Genomic DNA, 20,429 nt, shown 5'->3' on the forward strand with positions numbered 1-20,429 from the left:
GAATAAAATGAAATTCTAACTTTGCGAGAAAAATAGAAAAATTGAACTTTACAATAAAATTTTCCCTCGTTCTATTTTTAACTTCGCATTTTCATTTTTGAATGTTAAATTATAATTAATTGAATGGTTAGTCAAATTTACAATGGATCCATTCTTCATAATCTATCCTTCTAATTCCTCTTATAGATAAAAGTAACCTTCCTATAATTCACGAGCTTTGTTCTAGATACAGAAGAACCCTTCCGTAAATTTACACTTTATCCTCTTGTGAAATGAACCTTTCTATAAACCTTCTTGACATAAACGAGCCCTTCTATAAAGCCTAATCGTATTTTCATCACACTAACGAACTCTATTACAAGCTGCAAGCTTACCTTCTTGATATAAACTCGCCTTTCATAAATATCAAGCTTAAGTTACTCGATACAATTAAAAAATATATACCTCATGAAATTTGGAAGGTTAAAAAACAACACAATCTTCAGAAAACTCAACAATATAAGGTCATAATTCGAATTCGATTTTATACAAATAAAGTCTGAAAGTCCATGAAATAAATCTTCACTTTTGAACTTAAAAACAGTCTTTCAGAAAATTCAATGAATAAAATGTTCTAAACAAACCTAAAAACTGCAGAAAAAAAAAGAAAAAATTGAATTTTTATTAAAAATTAAATAAATCTTACGCAGGGAAAACTCTAAATATTTTGAAAGGATAATGAGTTCTGAAGAAAGCAAAAATTAAAAAATTTTTTAAAAAATATTTCAGTAGAAAATACTATTTAATAAATACAAATAATTACAAAAATTCATCAATTTAAAATTATTTTTAGAAAGATTAAAAATTACAACATTTAATGTTTTATATAATAAAAAATTTTTGGAAGAAAATAAGGGTTTTTTGAGAGGAAAATCCTCTAAAACGTTTTCTTTTAANGTTAACTTGCCGGTGAACGTAGTCGAAGGCGCCTCTACCGGCTAAATCCGAAACTAGCCATTCATAAACTCGGGCAATCGATTGATGCTAACGAAAAAAAAAAACAAACTATACGTACGTAAAGGTAAATCGATAATAAAATTTAATTATTTAAAAAAATATATGTCAATATTTTAAAAATTCCCTAAAAAGCTTTCTTTTAATTTAGTAAAATTTGATTAAAAATGCTTTTTTTAATTTAAGAAAAAAATTTTTTAAATGCTTTTGTTATAAAAGGAAAATTCCTTAAAAAGTACTCTTAGCACAGCAAGAGTTCCTTTAAAACCTTTTAAAATCAGGGAAATTTCTTTAAAAAAAAAATGTTAGGGAATTACTCTAATAGCGCTCCCAAAAACTATTTTTCCTTTTTTTTAATTAATTTTAACCTGCATCATTTCAGCAGACTTCTTCACAAAACAGGATTAAAGAAAATACAATTAGAAAAAAAATTACCCTCATTAAAAATATCTTTACAATTTTCATTAAGTGTTCAAACTATAATCAAATTTATCGTTCATATATATAGTTTTGTTATATTTAGTAAGCCAAGAACGGGGAATTTACGCCAGTTCCTGACGTCATTCAGGTAGCCGAATACGTCACACATTTGATGTTACAATTCGCTTATAATGACGTCACATTCAGCGAATTATCCATTGAAAGTTCGGGAACTGAACCGGGTGTTCTACTGCCCTATATTTTGGTTTCATTCATTCACCATTCTGCAGTTCCATTCGCTTCTGCGGTGAACGCACTAGTCGGATAACGCTTGGTACAGTTGCCATGGAGACTGTGACGTAAATTCTTTCACCCCGTCTCTTCGTCCCCCTTTTAGAGTCCAGTCTAATACACATGTCGGTCGGGTGCAGTTAGATTTTAGCAATGTGACAAGTCGGTTTCCTCAGTAAAGGGGTAGAAGGGTCAACATGCAGGTTGCTTGTTTCTGGAGGTCAAAGGTGAGTTCGCTTTCTTCTATCCCTTTTATCTCTCGTATATTTTCTATTGCTATAACTTTGTGCATGTTTAAAATATATCTTTTTTGCACTGGAAAAAGTCATATGTATGTTTAATTAATGTATGCAACGGAGTAACGAAGGGGTTAAAGTGACTTTTAAGTGTTTGTGATGCAAAATATTTTTTTTTTCTACCAAATTTGTTGGAATTTTTTAAAATAGATTGTCTAGAAAATCACCCCTCTTGTTATTTTCCTTTTGCGTTTATACTATATGTGAGACGAGTTACTATTTTTAGAACTAAGATCAATATTCTCAAGCCGTTGCTTGTCGAAATAGCGGATATATCCTGGATGTGTTTTCATTTGATGTTTAATATTTTGTTTTTTAAGTAATTGTAAACGTTTTTCTATAAAATTTATAAATCTACATGCTTCTTCGACTTCATTAAATTGCATAAAATTGTGCTACCAGCGTTATAAAACAGCTTCGAAAGACTCAAATGAGCGCTACTTAACTAACAATCTTGCACGATGATGATATGCCGTACATAACGTAGATTTACAGTTAAAGCACGTATATATATTGTTGCTAGGGGAGGACCTGGAGTGTTTTTTCGTTGAATAGTGCGCCATTCGTTTAACAAAACTAATTTATTTGTATGCTATCTGCTTGATTAACGTCTCTCGTTTATGCAAATTAGCAGCGAGCATAGCTTTAACGCTAATCGAAGACCGCGATTCGCAAGATGTCTAAGTAACTCTCTTCTACTATAGAATTATAAATGAAGTTGTTACTGTGTCAGCTGTTGAGATAGCAACAAATACGCCGCTCTTCTTCCTCGCGTTTGATAAGCATGAATTGTTTTTTTTTTTTTTTTTAAATTCCACCAATTCGTATTTGATTTTAATAAATTAATAATTAGTTATTATTATTTATTAGGATTGTTTATTATTTAAAATCTACTTTATACGCTTTCGAAATTCTTCCGATTCTCTTAAATATTAAAATTAAAAAAAAAAAATTTGTTTATGAAAACAAAAACAAGTTCCGCACTCAGTTGATTGGCAACGTTACCGATGACTGCCATCTGGTGGAACGAGAGGAAGCAAGTTAATAAAATTCAATTTTAAATTAAAAAAAATAACTAATTAAATAATTTTAATAATAACTAAATTAATAAAATAGGATTAAAATTATAATTTATTCAAGATTTAAAATAAAGATTAAAAAAAAAAATAAGGATATTTATAACGTAGTAATTTTTACTAATTTTGTAAATTTTTGTTTGAAAAATTAATTAAAAGCGATCATTTATTTTAAGAAATAACGCTTTAAAAAATAGCTAGAAGCGAAGAGAAAAATTATACATAAAAAATATCGTTTTATAATTATAATCTGTATATTTAAAAGTCATTGTTTACGAATCGGCGTGTGATGAAACGTCAAATTATAGATGTTATGGTAGATAGAAAGTGTATTTTGCAATAACGCTTACCGGCAACAAACGCACAATGAATGAATGTGTTATGAATGAGCTTAGCTTTCTCTCTTGTGCGTACGTGTCCTATATTTCGATTGAAACCTTTCCATTCAGGTTAACTTGCCGGTGAACGTAGTCGAAGGCGCCTCTACCGGCTAAATCCGAAACTAGCCATTCATAAACTCGGGCAATCGATTGATGCTAACGAAAAAAAAAAACAAACTATACGTACGTAAAGGTAAATCGATAATAAAATTTAATTATTTAAAAAAATATATGAAGATATTTTGTAAAATAATAAAAATGTGTAATTTTTATGCGAAAATCAAAACAATAATGTTTATGAACTCGTCGCATTTGTTTAAATGACGTCATGCCATTTTGCACTTTTCGAATTTTCATAATAATTAAAGGAGTTTTGTTTCGTAAAATTATTTCTTAAACTAAATTTCGAAATAAAATGTATTAAATTCGATAATATCAGTGCAATTTTTGCTTTTCACTGTTGGCGTTTATTTCCTGTGAGCTTGTGACGTTATCGATATCGCTTGGTTTCAAATTTTAAATGCGTAATTAATTTTTATGTAATAGATACATTTCAAACTATTTTTACTTAAAAATAATATTGTGTTTGGTAATTAAAATAGGAAAATAAGCAGAAAAACATACGAATGACATCATGTAACCTTGTTGCTCATTTCAAATATCAATTTTGGACAATTTTTTTTTTCTAATTGATGAATTTTAAATTATTATTTGAACATTTAAAAAGTTGATAAAATAATTTTAAAAATAAAATATAAATTATAGTTAATAAAATTTCGAATTTGGATATGGCTAATTTAAAATAATGCTGATGACGTCATTTTTAAAATGCATTCAATGAAGATTAAAATTGATTTGTAAAGCTGAGTTTTTAAATACTTTTACTTAAAACTATTACTTCATAAAAAATAATTTAAATAAAATTAATTAAAACTTTTAAATGCAATATAAAGCGACTTGCGGTGACGTCATGCCTAACGTAAACCTCACAAAAATGAATAAAAATAAACAATATAATATTACTTTCATTTCTATTTATCGATTAAATTTAAAATATAATAATACAAGGAAATAAAATGACGCAAAGAGACTTCTTAAAATATGAACTTCGATTCAAAAATTTGAAAAATGACGTCATCAAGTCGTCGTCAAAACCAGACGATCGAACGAACTTATTATTTTTTTTTAATCCGATTTTTAATAAAAATTTAACAAATATTAATACTTTAAAATACGCTATTTTAAATATTTTCAAGAGAAATAATGAAAATAAACAATTTAGATAATTAAAAGAAAGCAATGACGTCACGCATTAAAAAAACTAATTTATATAAAGCTAAATAACGATGCATTCAATCTTTATAAGTTTTAAAAATTTAAATATAGTAATAAAATAAGTTCTAACGACACTCGGATTATAATATTAATGAAAGTAGTGATGTGTGATGAAAGATTCGACGTCATTCATTCCGGTTTATATTGTGTGACGTCATGAATTTTAAAAACATTCATTCATAAAGCAGAACATTAAGGAAGAAAATTGAATAATAAATGTATTTTTAGAACAGGCCTTCAGCTTTAAGGCAATATGACGTCACAATTTTACAACTTTTTGAATGATAATTTAACAATTTATTATCTCACGAGTTTATAAGCGATTTTCATCGAAAAAATTTAAATTTTTTTCTCAAATTTGATTGGATAAAAATAAGTTAATATTCAAATTTAAACTAATCATTTTTTATGTAAGATTATGAATCCTTAAGCATTTTTCCTGGAGCGTTTGTGGTTTTTCGAGTGGATATTTTGATATTTTTATTAATCATAAATGATTTAAAAACCTAAAAGTAAATAGATTTTTTTATTAAATTACTTTTTTTAAAAATTAGAATTGATCCGGAGCTCATCTTAAAAGCGCTTTGCATCTTTCAAAGAGCCTTCAGGCCAGATGCGGATCGATTCGATTTGTATTCCAAACTTTTATGAATTTATTTAATATTTTTTATTGTTATTATTAAAAGTAGCAAAAGAACACAGTTTTTAAACATTTTTTTTTATCTAAAATTCTATTTTGAATGGAAGTTTCTGATAGTTTTTTTCTAAGGAAGATGCCAAGAGCCTCCAGTCGAGTTTTGGATTAACTAGACAATTAACGAATTAATTCAATTTTTTAATTAAGTTATTAAAGAAAAGAACAATTTTACGCAATTTTTAATTTAAAGTTTGACGATTTATGTGAGAAAATTTGATATTTTTCTTCAAGTTGGAAAAATCTTCACATGAGGTTTGGTTCAGTGATTTAAATTTTATATAAAATGTTTGAAGAATTGAATAATTTTTTGACTAAATACACGTGTTTATACTATTTTTTACATTATAATTGCATTTTATATGAAAAAATTAACTATTTTTATGAATATTTCTATTTGCAAAGTGAGGATCCAACGAGGACCTTCATAAAAAATGATTATATACGTTTTTATGCAAATAGTTAAATAAATGGAACGTTTTTATTCATTAAAAGCGTGTTAAAATGTTTATTTTTTGTAATTAATTGTCGAGCAACGAAGTTTTATTGAGATAAGTTCGAATGAAGAAGAAGGTTGAACATACAATTTCGTTAGAACGAAGAATAGATTTCATGAATTTTACTAGATTTTTAATTTAATAAACATGACAAATTATTTGTCATTAATTTAAAAATAAGTTTTGCCATTATTTTAATTAAGAAAATTTTTTAAGGCTTATGAAGGTTGAGGTTTTTACTATTCAAATGATCGCTATTTTTTTTTATCCCTCTTTGATTAGAATGAAGAATTTTAAATGTGTATACTTGTATTCTCATCAAAACTTCAAATAAGTTGTAATTTCTTACAAATTCTTGAACAGGAAACAAATTGCACTAATCTTTGCTGATCAAATTTGCGTATATCCTGTATTTTCAAATTATTAATATGAAATTTTGATCTCAAACAAATTTTTCATTTATTTTTGGTCTAATAAGGATATAATTTCTTGATATTATTAAATATTTTTACACACAAAACGCCTCGTAATTTTGCTAAAGATCCATCCACCATGTAAGATCTCGATCTTCAGGTAGATCTTATAATCAGGAAAATCGCCGTAGATTCTATATAAAATATTCCATTTAAGCTACTTTATTGTGAATTGATATATAATTTAATTAAGCATAAAGTTGGTTCCGTGTGAAATGAATAAAAATAATAATAACATTTAAGTGGAATTACTAATGAGGAACCTTGAAATCATACAATAGATTATCAAATTCGCTTATAAAATTGGGTTTTAAGCCTGTTGAATCAATAAAAATAATTCGTTCTAGCCTTTAGATGTATGAAATGTAAAGATTTGAGCAAATTGCATGTGTTTTTCAACTTTAAAATATTTTTAAAATGTTAAAATTTCTACATCATAAGTGGAGAGCGTATAGTTGATAGAAGAACCATTATTTTTAGTGTTATAACGCAAAATATATTTTAAAAATATAAAATAATTTATATACATTATACTTTAATTCATTCTTCTTATTATTATTATTATAATTATTACATATAGCCTATAATAAAAATAAATATATAAATGTAGGCCTATATTTATATATATAAATTGCATTGTAATAAATTCAATTTATAATTTTTGAAAATTCATTCGAAGAAATAATACAAATATAAATATAATTAACTTTAAATATTAATATCTTATTGCTTTATTTATGTTTTAAAAGTTTGATTTAACTCAATTAGCCTAATATTCAACTATAAACATAAACATTCAGTTTTCTTATATTTAAATGCAATTTAAAAAACAAATTTTAATTAAATTGAATTTTCTGAAACTTAATTAAATTTATATCCTGTATTTTTATGTTAGTAAAAGCTTTTAAACAGTTTAAAACTCAAGCAGTTTTATAATTTATATGGATTTTATACAGACTCTGCTATATGCAATCTATGATAAACCATTTTAAAATCATAAAAGAAAATATAAATTAAATGTATTTTAATATAAAATTTTGTAAAAAAAGATCTTTAAAGGAATTAAATTTATTACTAATAAAAACAATATATATATATATACGAGCTATATGAGTTTTTAAGTTCATATATTTTGCTCCTAAAAGCCCTCTTATTGCATAAGGTCATTTCATGTCTTTCTTTTACTAATTTTTAATCTCTTCTAAACCGATTAAAACCTTATATTGTTAAAAAAAAACTATTAAAATATTAATTTTTAATCAATAAGAAATAGACATTTTGTATTCTTCCTATAAGCAAAAGGACAAGAAACAACCTTAGCGGAACCTATTGAATAGGCCTATATCAATTTTTATGAATTTCTTGCCATTTTTTATGCAATTCTTTTAAAATTTCTGTTAAATATAAAGAACTTTTTAATAAAAATATAATTTTCTTTTAAATATTTCACGTATTTTGTTTTAATTTTTAAAAAAACCGCTTGAAGGTATTCCCGCTCTGAGATTACTTTCTATAGAATCGTGAGTTACATAANAAACTGGCACTGATGTCCGCATAAGAATCTGTATTTCAAATCGTGAGTTACATAAGTCTTTCTTACATAAGAATTCCTAAATCATATTAAGTTTAAGTGCTATTAAATCTTATTAATTAATCATTTATGGCATGAATTTTTATATTAAACAATTATATAAATCTGAGTGAGAGAAAGAGAGAGAGAGAAAACTTGAATGTAAAATTTCACAGTTTTACTCCTGAAAAATACAAATTAATGTTAAATTTAAGCTTAAAATTATTATTAGAGCTTAATTAGTCTTCTAAATGTTTAAATTACAAATTAGTGATTTCTTTTATGAGGCGCATTTCATGATATTGCATTTATAATTTTTTATCAAAATGAAAAAAAAAAAAAACTTTAATTTTGGCTACTATTTGATTTTTTCAATTTTTAAGTCCAAAATCTCATCCCAAACCAGTAATTTATATAAAAATTTCCTGTTTAAAGCAAAATAAAAGTATTATGTCTGGCTTTTAAATAAAACTAATTAATACTTTCTCATGAAAAAATTAATTTTTTAAGTGTTTTTCTAGAAAGGTCAATCTAAAAATGCATTAACTTTTAATCAAAAACAACGAATTCGAGCTTAAATTAATGACGAGTTATGAGTCGATAAAGGAACGAATATGTCAATAAAATTATGTTTAAATTTAACAAAAACTTTTCTAAAATCTTTTAAATTAATTAATAAAATTATTAACATAAGATTTACTTTATTAATAACTTTACTAAACAGTTTTACTTCCATATAATTTACTTAGAAAGAAGCATTAAATTTTCGCCGCTCCCATTTTTTTAATGACATTATAAAATAATTTACGCGTCATTTTTTGGCATTTATTATTTAAATAAATAAATAATAGTTAAATGAGTTTAAATTATCTTTTTTAAACGTTTACACTAACGAATTAATCGATGGCAAAGTACTTTTATACGGTCATTTTATACACAAATTAAAAAATATATATGCACTTTAATTTCGTTTAAGGCTCAGAAATAAATTGATTAATTTAAAAAGTCGCTAATTAATTATTTATTTATTCTTTAAATACGATATTTGTTAAGAAATTTAACTTATAACGGCGTCTCGATGCTTATTGGTCAATGTCGATTCATTCTATCGCCTGATTGGTCATAACCGAACATTTAAGACGACGTCATTATCGGTTGGCAGACGAACAAGACAGATGATCCGTTCGACGACACCTGGATTATTTTCATTTTTTCGATTTAAAAAGGCTTTTTTAAAAAAATTCAAAAAATTAATTTATATATATATATCTTATCATAATATATATATTATTATAAGAAAGGAAAAAAGAAATTTATTGATAATATTGGTAAGTTTAAAAACGGAGACGGTTATTCATTTTCAATAGNAATTATTTAAAAAAATATATGAAGATATTTTGTAAAATAATAAAAATGTGTAATTTTTATGCGAAAATCAAAACAATAATGTTTATGAACTCGTCGCATTTGTTTAAATGACGTCATGCCATTTTGCACTTTTCGAATTTTCATAATAATTAAAGGAGTTTTGTTTCGTAAAATTATTTCTTAAACTAAATTTCGAAATAAAATGTATTAAATTCGATAATATCAGTACAATTTTTGCTTTTCACTGTTGGCGTTTATTTCCTGTGAGCTTGTGACGTTATCGATATCGCTTGGTTTCAAATTTTAAATGCGTAATTAATTTTTATGTAATAGATACATTTCAAACTATTTTTACTTAAAAATAATATTGTGTTTGGTAATTAAAATAGGAAAATAAGCAGAAAAACATACGAATGACATCATGTAACCTTGTTGCTCATTTCAAATATCAATTTTGGACAATTTTTTTTTTCTAATTGATGAATTTTAAATTATTATTTGAACATTTAAAAAGTTGATAAAATAATTTTAAAAATAAAATATAAATTATAGTTAATAAAATTTCGAATTTGGATATGGCTAATTTAAAATAATGCTGATGACGTCATTTTTAAAATGCATTCAATGAAGATTAAAATTGATTTGTAAAGCTGAGTTTTTAAATACTTTTACTTAAAACTATTACTTCATAAAAAATAATTTAAATAAAATTAATTAAAACTTTTAAATGCAATATAAAGCGACTTGCGGTGACGTCATGCCTAACGTAAACCTCACAAAAATGAATAAAAATAAACAATATAATATTACTTTCATTTCTATTTATCGATTAAATTTAAAATATAATAATACAAGGAAATAAAATGACGCAAAGAGACTTCTTAAAATATGAACTTCGATTCAAAAATTTGAAAAATGACGTCATCAAGTCGTCGTCAAAACCAGACGATCGAACGAACTTATTATTTTTTTTTAATCCGATTTTTAATAAAAATTTAACAAATATTAATACTTTAAAATACGCTATTTTAAATATTTTCAAGAGAAATAATGAAAAGAAACAATTTAGATAATTAAAAGAAAGCAATGACGTCACGCATTAAAAAAACTAATTTATATAAAGCTAAATAACGATGCATTCAATCTTTATAAGTTTTAAAAATTTAAATATAGTAATAAAATAAGTTCTAACGACACTCGGATTATAATATTAATGAAAGTAGTGATGTGTGATGAAAGATTCGACGTCATTCATTCCGGTTTATATTGTGTGACGTCATGAATTTTAAAAACATTCATTCATAAAGCAGAACATTAAGGAAGAAAATTGAATAATAAATGTATTTTTAGAACAGGCCTTCAGCTTTAAGGCAATATGACGTCACAATTTTACAACTTTTTGAATGATAATTTAACAATTTATTATCTCACGAGTTTATAAGCGATTTTCATCGAAAAAATTTAAATTTTTTTCTCAAATTTGATTGGATAAAAATAAGTTAATATTCAAATTTAAACTAATCATTTTTTATGTAAGATTATGAATCCTTAAGCATTTTTCCTGGAGCGTTTGTGGTTTTTCGAGTGGATATTTTGATATTTTTATTAATCATAAATGATTTAAAAACCTAAAAGTAAATAGATTTTTTTATTAAATTACTTTTTTTAAAAATTAGAATTGATCCGGAGCTCATCTTAAAAGCGCTTTGCATCTTTCAAAGAGCCTTCAGGCCAGATGCGGATCGATTCGATTTGTATTCCAAACTTTTATGAATTTATTTAATATTTTTTATTGTTATTATTAAAAGTAGCAAAAGAACACAGTTTTTAAACATTTTTTTTTATCTAAAATTCTATTTTGAATGGAAGTTTCTGATAGTTTTTTTCTAAGGAAGATGCCAAGAGCCTCCAGTCGAGTTTTGGATTAACTAGACAATTAACGAATTAATTCAATTTTTTAATTAAGTTATTAAAGAAAAGAACAATTTTACGCAATTTTTAATTTAAAGTTTGACGATTTATGTGAGAAAATTTGATATTTTTCTTCAAGTTGGAAAAATCTTCACATGAGGTTTGGTTCAGTGATTTAAATTTTATATAAAATGTTTGAAGAATTGAATAATTTTTTGACTAAATACACGTGTTTATACTATTTTTTACATTATAATTGCATTTTATATGAAAAAATTAACTATTTTTATGAATATTTCTATTTGCAAAGTGAGGATCCAACGAGGACCTTCATAAAAAATGATTATATACGTTTTTATGCAAATAGTTAAATAAATGGAACGTTTTTATTCATTAAAAGCGTGTTAAAATGTTTATTTTTTGTAATTAATTGTCGAGCAACGAAGTTTTATTGAGATAAGTTCGAATGAAGAAGAAGGTTGAACATACAATTTCGTTAGAACGAAGAATAGATTTCATGAATTTTACTAGATTTTTAATTTAATAAACATGACAAATTATTTGTCATTAATTTAAAAATAAGTTTTGCCATTATTTTAATTAAGAAAATTTTTTAAGGCTTATGAAGGTTGAGGTTTTTACTATTCAAATGATCGCTATTTTTTTTTATCCCTCTTTGATTAGAATGAAGAATTTTAAATGTGTATACTTGTATTCTCATCAAAACTTCAAATAAGTTGTAATTTCTTACAAATTCTTGAACAGGAAACAAATTGCACTAATCTTTGCTGATCAAATTTGCGTATATCCTGTATTTTCAAATTATTAATATGAAATTTTGATCTCAAACAAATTTTTCATTTATTTTTGGTCTAATAAGGATATAATTTCTTGATATTATTAAATATTTTTACACACAAAACGCCTCGTAATTTTGCTAAAGATCCATCCACCATGTAAGATCTCGATCTTCAGGTAGATCTTATAATCAGGAAAATCGCCGTAGATTCTATATAAAATATTCCATTTAAGCTACTTTATTGTGAATTGATATATAATTTAATTAAGCATAAAGTTGGTTCCGTGTGAAATGAATAAAAATAATAATAACATTTAAGTGGAATTACTAATAAGGAACCTTGAAATCATACAATAGATTATCAAATTCGCTTATAAAATTGGGTTTTAAGCCTGTTGAATCAATAAAAATAATTCGTTCTAGCCTTTAGATGTATGAAATGTAAAGATTTGAGCAAATTGCATGTGTTTTTCAACTTTAAAATATTTTTAAAATGTTAAAATTTCTACATCATAAGTGGAGAGCGTATAGTTGATAGAAGAACCATTATTTTTAGTGTTATAACGCAAAATATATTTTAAAAATATAAAATAATTTATATACATTATACTTTAATTCATTCTTCTTATTATTATTATTATAATTATTACATATAGCCTATAATAAAAATAAATATATAAATGTAGGCCTATATTTATATATATAAATTGCATTGTAATAAATTCAATTTATAATTTTTGAAAATTCATTCGAAGAAATAATACAAATATAAATATAATTAACTTTAAATATTAATATCTTATTGCTTTATTTATGTTTTAAAAGTTTGATTTAACTCAATTAGCCTAATATTCAACTATAAACATAAACATTCAGTTTTCTTATATTTAAATGCAATTTAAAAAACAAATTTTAATTAAATTGAATTTTCTGAAACTTAATTAAATTTATATCCTGTATTTTTATGTTAGTAAAAGCTTTTAAACAGTTTAAAACTCAAGCAGTTTTATAATTTATATGGATTTTATACAGACTCTGCTATATGCAATCTATGATAAACCATTTTAAAATCATAAAAGAAAATATAAATTAAATGTATTTTAATATAAAATTTTGTAAAAAAAGATCTTTAAAGGAATTAAATTTATTACTAATAAAAACAATATATATATATATACGAGCTATATGAGTTTTTAAGTTCATATATTTTGCTCCTAAAAGCCCTCTTATTGCATAAGGTCATTTCATGTCTTTCTTTTACTAATTTTTAATCTCTTCTAAACCGATTAAAACCTTATATTGTTAAAAAAAAACTATTAAAATATTAATTTTTAATCAATAAGAAATAGACATTTTGTATTCTTCCTATAAGCAAAAGGACAAGAAACAACCTTAGCGGAACCTATTGAATAGGCCTATATCAATTTTTATGAATTTCTTGCCATTTTTTATGCAATTCTTTTAAAATTTCTGTTAAATATAAAGAACTTTTTAATAAAAATATAATTTTCTTTTAAATATTTCACGTATTTTGTTTTAATTTTTAAAAAAACCGCTTGAAGGTATTCCCGCTCTGAGATTACTTTCTATAGAATCGTGAGTTACATAAGTCTTTCTTACATAAGAATTCCTAAATCATATTAAGTTTAAGTGCTATTAAATCTTATTAATTAATCATTTATGGCATGAATTTTTATATTAAACAATTATATAAATCTGAGTGAGAGAAAGAGAGAGAGAGAAAACTTGAATGTAAAATTTCACAGTTTTACTCCTGAAAAATACAAATTAATGTTAAATTTAAGCTTAAAATTATTATTAGAGCTTAATTAGTCTTCTAAATGTTTAAATTACAAATTAGTGATTTCTTTTATGAGGCGCATTTCATGATATTGCATTTATAATTTTTTATCAAAATGAAAAAAAAAAAAAACTTTAATTTTGGCTACTATTTGATTTTTTCAATTTTTAAGTCCAAAATCTCATCCCAAACCAGTAATTTATATAAAAATTTCCTGTTTAAAGCAAAATAAAAGTATTATGTCTGGCTTTTAAATAAAACTAATTAATACTTTCTCATGAAAAAATTAATTTTTTAAGTGTTTTTCTAGAAAGGTCAATCTAAAAATGCATTAACTTTTAATCAAAAACAACGAATTCGAGCTTAAATTAATGACGAGTTATGAGTCGATAAAGGAACGAATATGTCAATAAAATTATGTTTAAATTTAACAAAAACTTTTCTAAAATCTTTTAAATTAATTAATAAAATTATTAACATAAGATTTACTTTATTAATAACTTTACTAAACAGTTTTACTTCCATATAATTTACTTAGAAAGAAGCATTAAATTTTCGCCGCTCCCATTTTTTTAATGACATTATAAAATAATTTACGCGTCATTTTTTGGCATTTATTATTTAAATAAATAAATAATAGTTAAATGAGTTTAAATTATCTTTTTTAAACGTTTACACTAACGAATTAATCGATGGCAAAGTACTTTTATACGGTCATTTTATACACAAATTAAAAAATATATATGCACTTTAATTTCGTTTAAGGCTCAGAAATAAATTGATTAATTTAAAAAGTCGCTAATTAATTATTTATTTATTCTTTAAATACGATATTTGTTAAGAAATTTAACTTATAACGGCGTCTCGATGCTTATTGGTCAATGTCGATTCATTCTATCGCCTGATTGGTCATAACCGAACATTTAAGACGACGTCATTATCGGTTGGCAGACGAACAAGACAGATGATCCGTTCGACGACACCTGGATTATTTTCATTTTTTCGATTTAAAAAGGCTTTTTTAAAAAAATTCAAAAAATTAATTTATATATATATATCTTATCATAATATATATATTATTATAAGAAAGGAAAAAAGAAATTTATTGATAATATTGGTAAGTTTAAAAACGGAGACGGTTATTCATTTTCAATAGATATTTATTATTTACGTAATTTGGGCTATAAAAATTATAATTAAATTGTGTCATTTGGTGTTTTTTTAAAAATTTGAATTTGTTCGTCTGTAGAATTAAATTTTGTTGTTATTTTTTTTAATTTTAAATGCTTTTACGTGTTTTTAATGATTGAAATTATGAAAATGTTGATTAAATATTTGTTATTTAATGCATTTTTTCCCCTTATTTTAGATGAATTAAGCGAAGTAGGCCGCTTAGAAGTTCTGATTGTGTAGATTAAGAAGTGGAATGAGTGAAGAAGAATGTGGAGAGGAGAACAGGTGAATGGATTTTTTAAGTTATTTTACCGAAAATACGATCGCAAATTGATCACATTTAAAGGTAAATACGTTTTTATACACACATCTTCGTGTTTATCAGTAGGTCAAAGCTCTACAGAGCTACTATAATTAACTATGGCATAATGAAAATTTATTGACATTTTTCACATATATAAGGCATTTATACACTAATTTACATCTTTGGCGGCTTAAAAATGCAAATTTTTAATCAAAAATACAGTAATACACTTCAAGGAAGTCACTTATAAAACAACAATGGTAACACTGAAAATAAATTAGTCTATTGAGGTTTATCACACATTTATGCTTCATATGTGTTATTTTATGGTGTTGACATCTTAAAAGTTTAATATTTTTATAAGAAAATGCACAAATTCATCTCTAGTAAATCGCATAGGAGCCAAAAATAATAGTATTGAATATATGGGAATTTCTTGAAAATTTTCGCATATTTAGAGCCTTTCCACACTAATTTATAATTTTAACACTTTAAATCGTAAAAATATAATAAAAAATGTACTAATTTGTTTCAAGAAAGTTATTTATAAAGCTACAATATACAAATCTGTTTCCCATTTAGTAGGAAAAAATCTATCCATTTTTTGATTGAAAATGGAATTATTCCTCTATACTTAAGGTTTAATTATATATTTGTTAATTATTTATTACTCTTTTTGTTAAAACACTGATAAAATTAGTCGTTGTATGCAGCTTTCTTATGTGGTTGCAATGCTACTATAAACTGGCACTGATGTCCGCATAAGAATCTGTATTACATATCTTTGTAAGTATGTAATTTAAAAGATCATATTCGGCTTGGAAATCGTAAACATTTTAAAAAACAGTAATGTGTTTTTTAAAATTCACATTTTAGCTTGGATTAAGCACAGATTAACGTTATTTAGGCCTAAATTTTGATTACTAGTCAAATTGATAACGAGATTAAAGGATTTTTGCTTATTAATTTCTTTCAAAACCGACTTCCGGTGTTATAAAGAGCCTGGGTCTTCTTTTATAATGAAAATTCTCATATAATACAAATAATTATTAATAATTAATTAGAATTAAATACCCCTTTAAGAACATTCTTTTCTCTTCCTTTCTTAGACATTTAAAGGCATAATTAAGCACAATTTAAGCATAATAAAGCAATTTAACATTAAAAATTGGAAGAAAAATTCGCATTTTCTGATTATTTAGACTTACATAGAGAGAAATCTAAAGGTTTAGTTTTAAAACAGTTAAATATATTCAAAAAGTGTTAAGAATTTCACTTAATTAAGCTATTAATATACAAATTTTAGTTGTTAAACTAGCGATCTTTGCTAAGAGGTAAAAAAATATAGAGTAAAATCGCTGTATATACGTTTTATTGAGATTTTTAATAAGTACAATTATGTAAATTTATGTTTAACCAGGTTCAGATGGAAAGGTGCTATTTGGCTAGGTCTCAACACAGAATAGCACCCAAGTTTAATATTTTAATTATATATTTTTCTGGCTTTCGGAAAGAAGGAGGGCCTATGTATAATTGAACATACCGTACCTCGTTTAGGCCATATCTTTAACACATTTCTGTGACTTTCTTTACTACATTATAGTATACAAAACTATGTATCATTTAATATAAATCGAATGACGTAATTTACTCCTACTTACATGGTATCTTACATCATTTATACTACATTTATTCACGTATCTAGGTGTAAAAATTATATTCTTAGAGGCTGGAATCACGAATTTTGACGCACCAAAATGGAATTCTTGATAAACTGCTTTAATATTTTACTTATTTTTTTTTATACCCAAAACATCGTACGTTATGACTCGTCTACTACCCACTTATAACCTGTTTAAAGCTTTCTAATCGCTCTCCATTATCTTTTGTTGAATTAGCTTTGTGTGACTCACCTAAAAAAACTGGAGTTTATGTAACAAATAAATTGCAATTTTTGTTATTTCACAATAAAAACTACAAGTTTAATCAATATTTACAGTTTTTTTTTTGTTTTTTTACTCGTTATAACCCAGTGTAATCGAGTTTAAACGCATATTTACTTAGAAAATACATGGAATTTTAGGATATTCATATATTCTACACGTTTAGTTAGGTGTAATTTAGCTCAAAATATTATTTCAGATGGGAAAGTACAGTACGTGTTTTTCCATACAGTTAGTGGGTGCGATCGTCGCTCACTCTTCCATTTTGTTTTCTCTCTACTGCTATGGTGACTCGAAAGTATTAAAAAATTTAAAAACGATTATTCAGCAGCCTTCTATACTTTAAACGCACGATACATTTACATGTTCTGTATTGTGTATACTATAACATAATTGCTACTTGGCACGATTCTCTCTTGGTTTATATTGACCGTTTTATGGGTTATGTACCCCTTCATAAACAATTATCAGTTATTATTTACTCGAATTCTATAGACAAAATACATGCATTAAGTGTAGTACATTGTATTATGCCACCATATTGAATAATCTATTAATCAATCTAGTTTTCGTGGAAGAGATTACACTTTAGTTTTTTTTTCCTGAAAGTGTATTGCATTACTAGTAAAAATGTGCAAGTGTACAAGTGATTTTTTAGTCTCTGAAAGTCTATATTTTTATCAAAACTGGCATGTTTTAGTACAGTTATTATGTTGTTTAACTTGTTAAATGAGTCTAATTTTATTTCCTGGTTCAATATTTCAATATATGGGCCTTATATATTAGATTACCTTTAGCAAAGGCCCTATTTTATGGAACAACCGTGCTTCTAGTTCACTTTATGCAAGTTCGAACTGGGAATTTGCAGTTTTACACTGCATAAATTTGATTTGTATACCCAAAATTGACTTATATGGGGCCATAAAACACTAAATTTAAGGTAGATAACGTAACACTTTATTTTAGGAGAGTTAAATTTCAGCAATACAGCTTTTTCACGTGATAGTATAGTGACCTTGATAATTATTTTCTTTAATTTTTGAACTTTCACCCCTTTAGGTATATTCGAACCTCCTTTTAATTGATTCTTAACCTCCACAAATGAAATCATATGTATTAATATTAAAATTGTATGCCATTTATATAACACTAATTACATTTTATTTATGTTAATTACGTTACTTTGCGTTATATCAAGAATAAAATGTGAACTTTGAACTTTAATATATATTTAGTTAATTTACAACCTACGCATTTTTTTCTCTCCTTTTGTCATTTTCCTCATAAACTTTATATTCGAAATTTCATTATAAATAAGTGACATTTAACAACCCAGACTCTGATACGAGAACTAAATTAAGCTTCTAATTTAATTTTTTTACTAATTAATGATTAATTTATGAGTTAATTTATGTAGAAAAACATATTAGTAATGTTGTTTTAACATTTTTTATGCGTAAATTGCAGTTTAAATTACGAGTTTGATCGTACAAACGCATCCTTTTTACGCACTTTCTAGTTGATAGCTTGTCACCACCACCTTTAACAGATTTATGCTACCTTCTATAGCGCTTACACTTAATGGAGTTAATCTTAAGCACAATTAAACCATAAAACAAATCATTTGATTTGATTTTCTCGATATATTACTACTCTACACTTGTGTATTTTCAGAACAAATCGTCGTTCATACACGCTGTTTCGGACTCACCTCTACGGTTTTTATGTCAATAAATTACTCAAAATGTATATATTATCTTAAACGTAATCTATTATTCTCGTTAATATCACTAATTGATTGTTAATTGGCCCAAATTTTGTTACTGTAACAGCAACACTACTACTGGCGAACCGATGCAATCCTCTTCTAGAATTAGTCGAAATTTTCCATATTAACACGCAATTAAGCGTATTTTAACAGGAATTGTTTCGATTTTTATTGTCTTAGCTACAGTTTAATGCTACTTTAGTAACAAAAACACCTCCGGAAACTATGCTGAATTAATGTAATTTAAATATAGGCCTGTAAGATGATAAGATATTCCAATTTGTTTTACGACTTCCTATAGGACTTTGTCGATTCTTTTGTCTTGCCGACATGCTTTTATGCTATTAACTTATGTTATAATTATCTATATGATGCTACTATTGTAATAAATGAATCATTAATTAATTACAACGGGCACAATTTATAATATTTATTAATTAATTAATGCTACTAAATACTTACACTTATAGTGCTTTTCTTGAGATAGTAGTACAGTGGGACACGTAGAAATTACGTTTTTATAGATGTTTCAAACCTTTTTTGTGGGATCTTTTTATAATTTATAGCAATTTTCCTCATGCGGATTTAACATGGTTTTTATGGAGGTTTACGTGTTTCTCTGAGGTTTTTATACGCGTTTTTTTAAAGGTTTTTATTCATTTTTAGGAGATTAACACGCTCTTGTTAGGTATCTATATAATTTTTTAAAATCTTTAAAATCTTTTACGTTATTGTGACAAATTTATGTGGTTTTTAAGATGTTTTTGACGGTTTAGTAAGGGATTTTATATATTATTATGAAATTGTATGTTTTTTTTATAATGTTTCTGAATGATTTTGTGAGAATTTTACCCTTTTTTATGACGATTTTACTCACGTTTACGCGTTTTAAAGTCTTTTTACGCCCTTTTCTGTTTCATGCAACTTTGCGGTTTCTATATTTATTTGTAAGGATTTTAAGAGGTTTTTTACATAGTTTTATAATGATTTTGTTAAATTTGTACAGTGATTTTTTAGTACATATTTAGTTTTTACATTCTTATCGAAAATTCTTACGCATTATTTAAGGGTTTTAATATACTTATCCCACATTATCTAAGGGTTTATACACACACACGAGAGAGAGAGAGAGAGAGAGAAAACCAGCGATTATTTTTAAATTAACTTTACCAAATATAGACGTAAAATTAATTTTAAAATCACTGTTCCATTTTAAGAGTCGGGAGGGGAGTCATTTTTTTTTAATTCAATGTTTTTTTTTTTTTCTTGTTTTTGTAAAATTTCAGCGGTTACTTAGTAGTAATTAGATATTCTCTCACGGTTTGTTTCTGTTCTAC

General features: G+C 25.2%; 1 protein-coding gene across 3 annotated transcripts in view; it reads left to right on the plus strand.

Moving 5' to 3' along the window:
* Positions 1 to 1,636: 1,636 nt before the first annotated feature.
* LOC111625929 (sprouty-related, EVH1 domain-containing protein 2-like) overlaps positions 1,637 to 20,429 on the plus strand; it is a 50,790-nt gene continuing 31,997 nt past the window's right edge. Inside the window, exons 1-2 of one of the 3 annotated variants that reach the window (XM_023369187.1) lie at positions 1,637 to 1,931; positions 15,274 to 15,362. In XM_023369187.1, the coding sequence (XP_023224955.1) occupies positions 15,331 to 15,362 (32 nt within the window). In that variant the 5' untranslated portion in view covers positions 1,637 to 1,931; positions 15,274 to 15,330. Of the gene's footprint in view, positions 1,932 to 15,176; positions 15,363 to 20,429 lie in introns of those variants that run through there. The other 2 variants (XM_023369189.1, XM_023369188.1) reach the window with 2 other exon arrangements.

Source organism: Centruroides sculpturatus, unplaced genomic scaffold (genome assembly GCF_000671375.1).
Source record: "Centruroides sculpturatus isolate CEXI.00-Female unplaced genomic scaffold, Cexi_2.0 scaffold448, whole genome shotgun sequence".
NCBI classification, from domain to species: Eukaryota; Metazoa; Arthropoda; class Arachnida; order Scorpiones; family Buthidae; genus Centruroides; species Centruroides sculpturatus.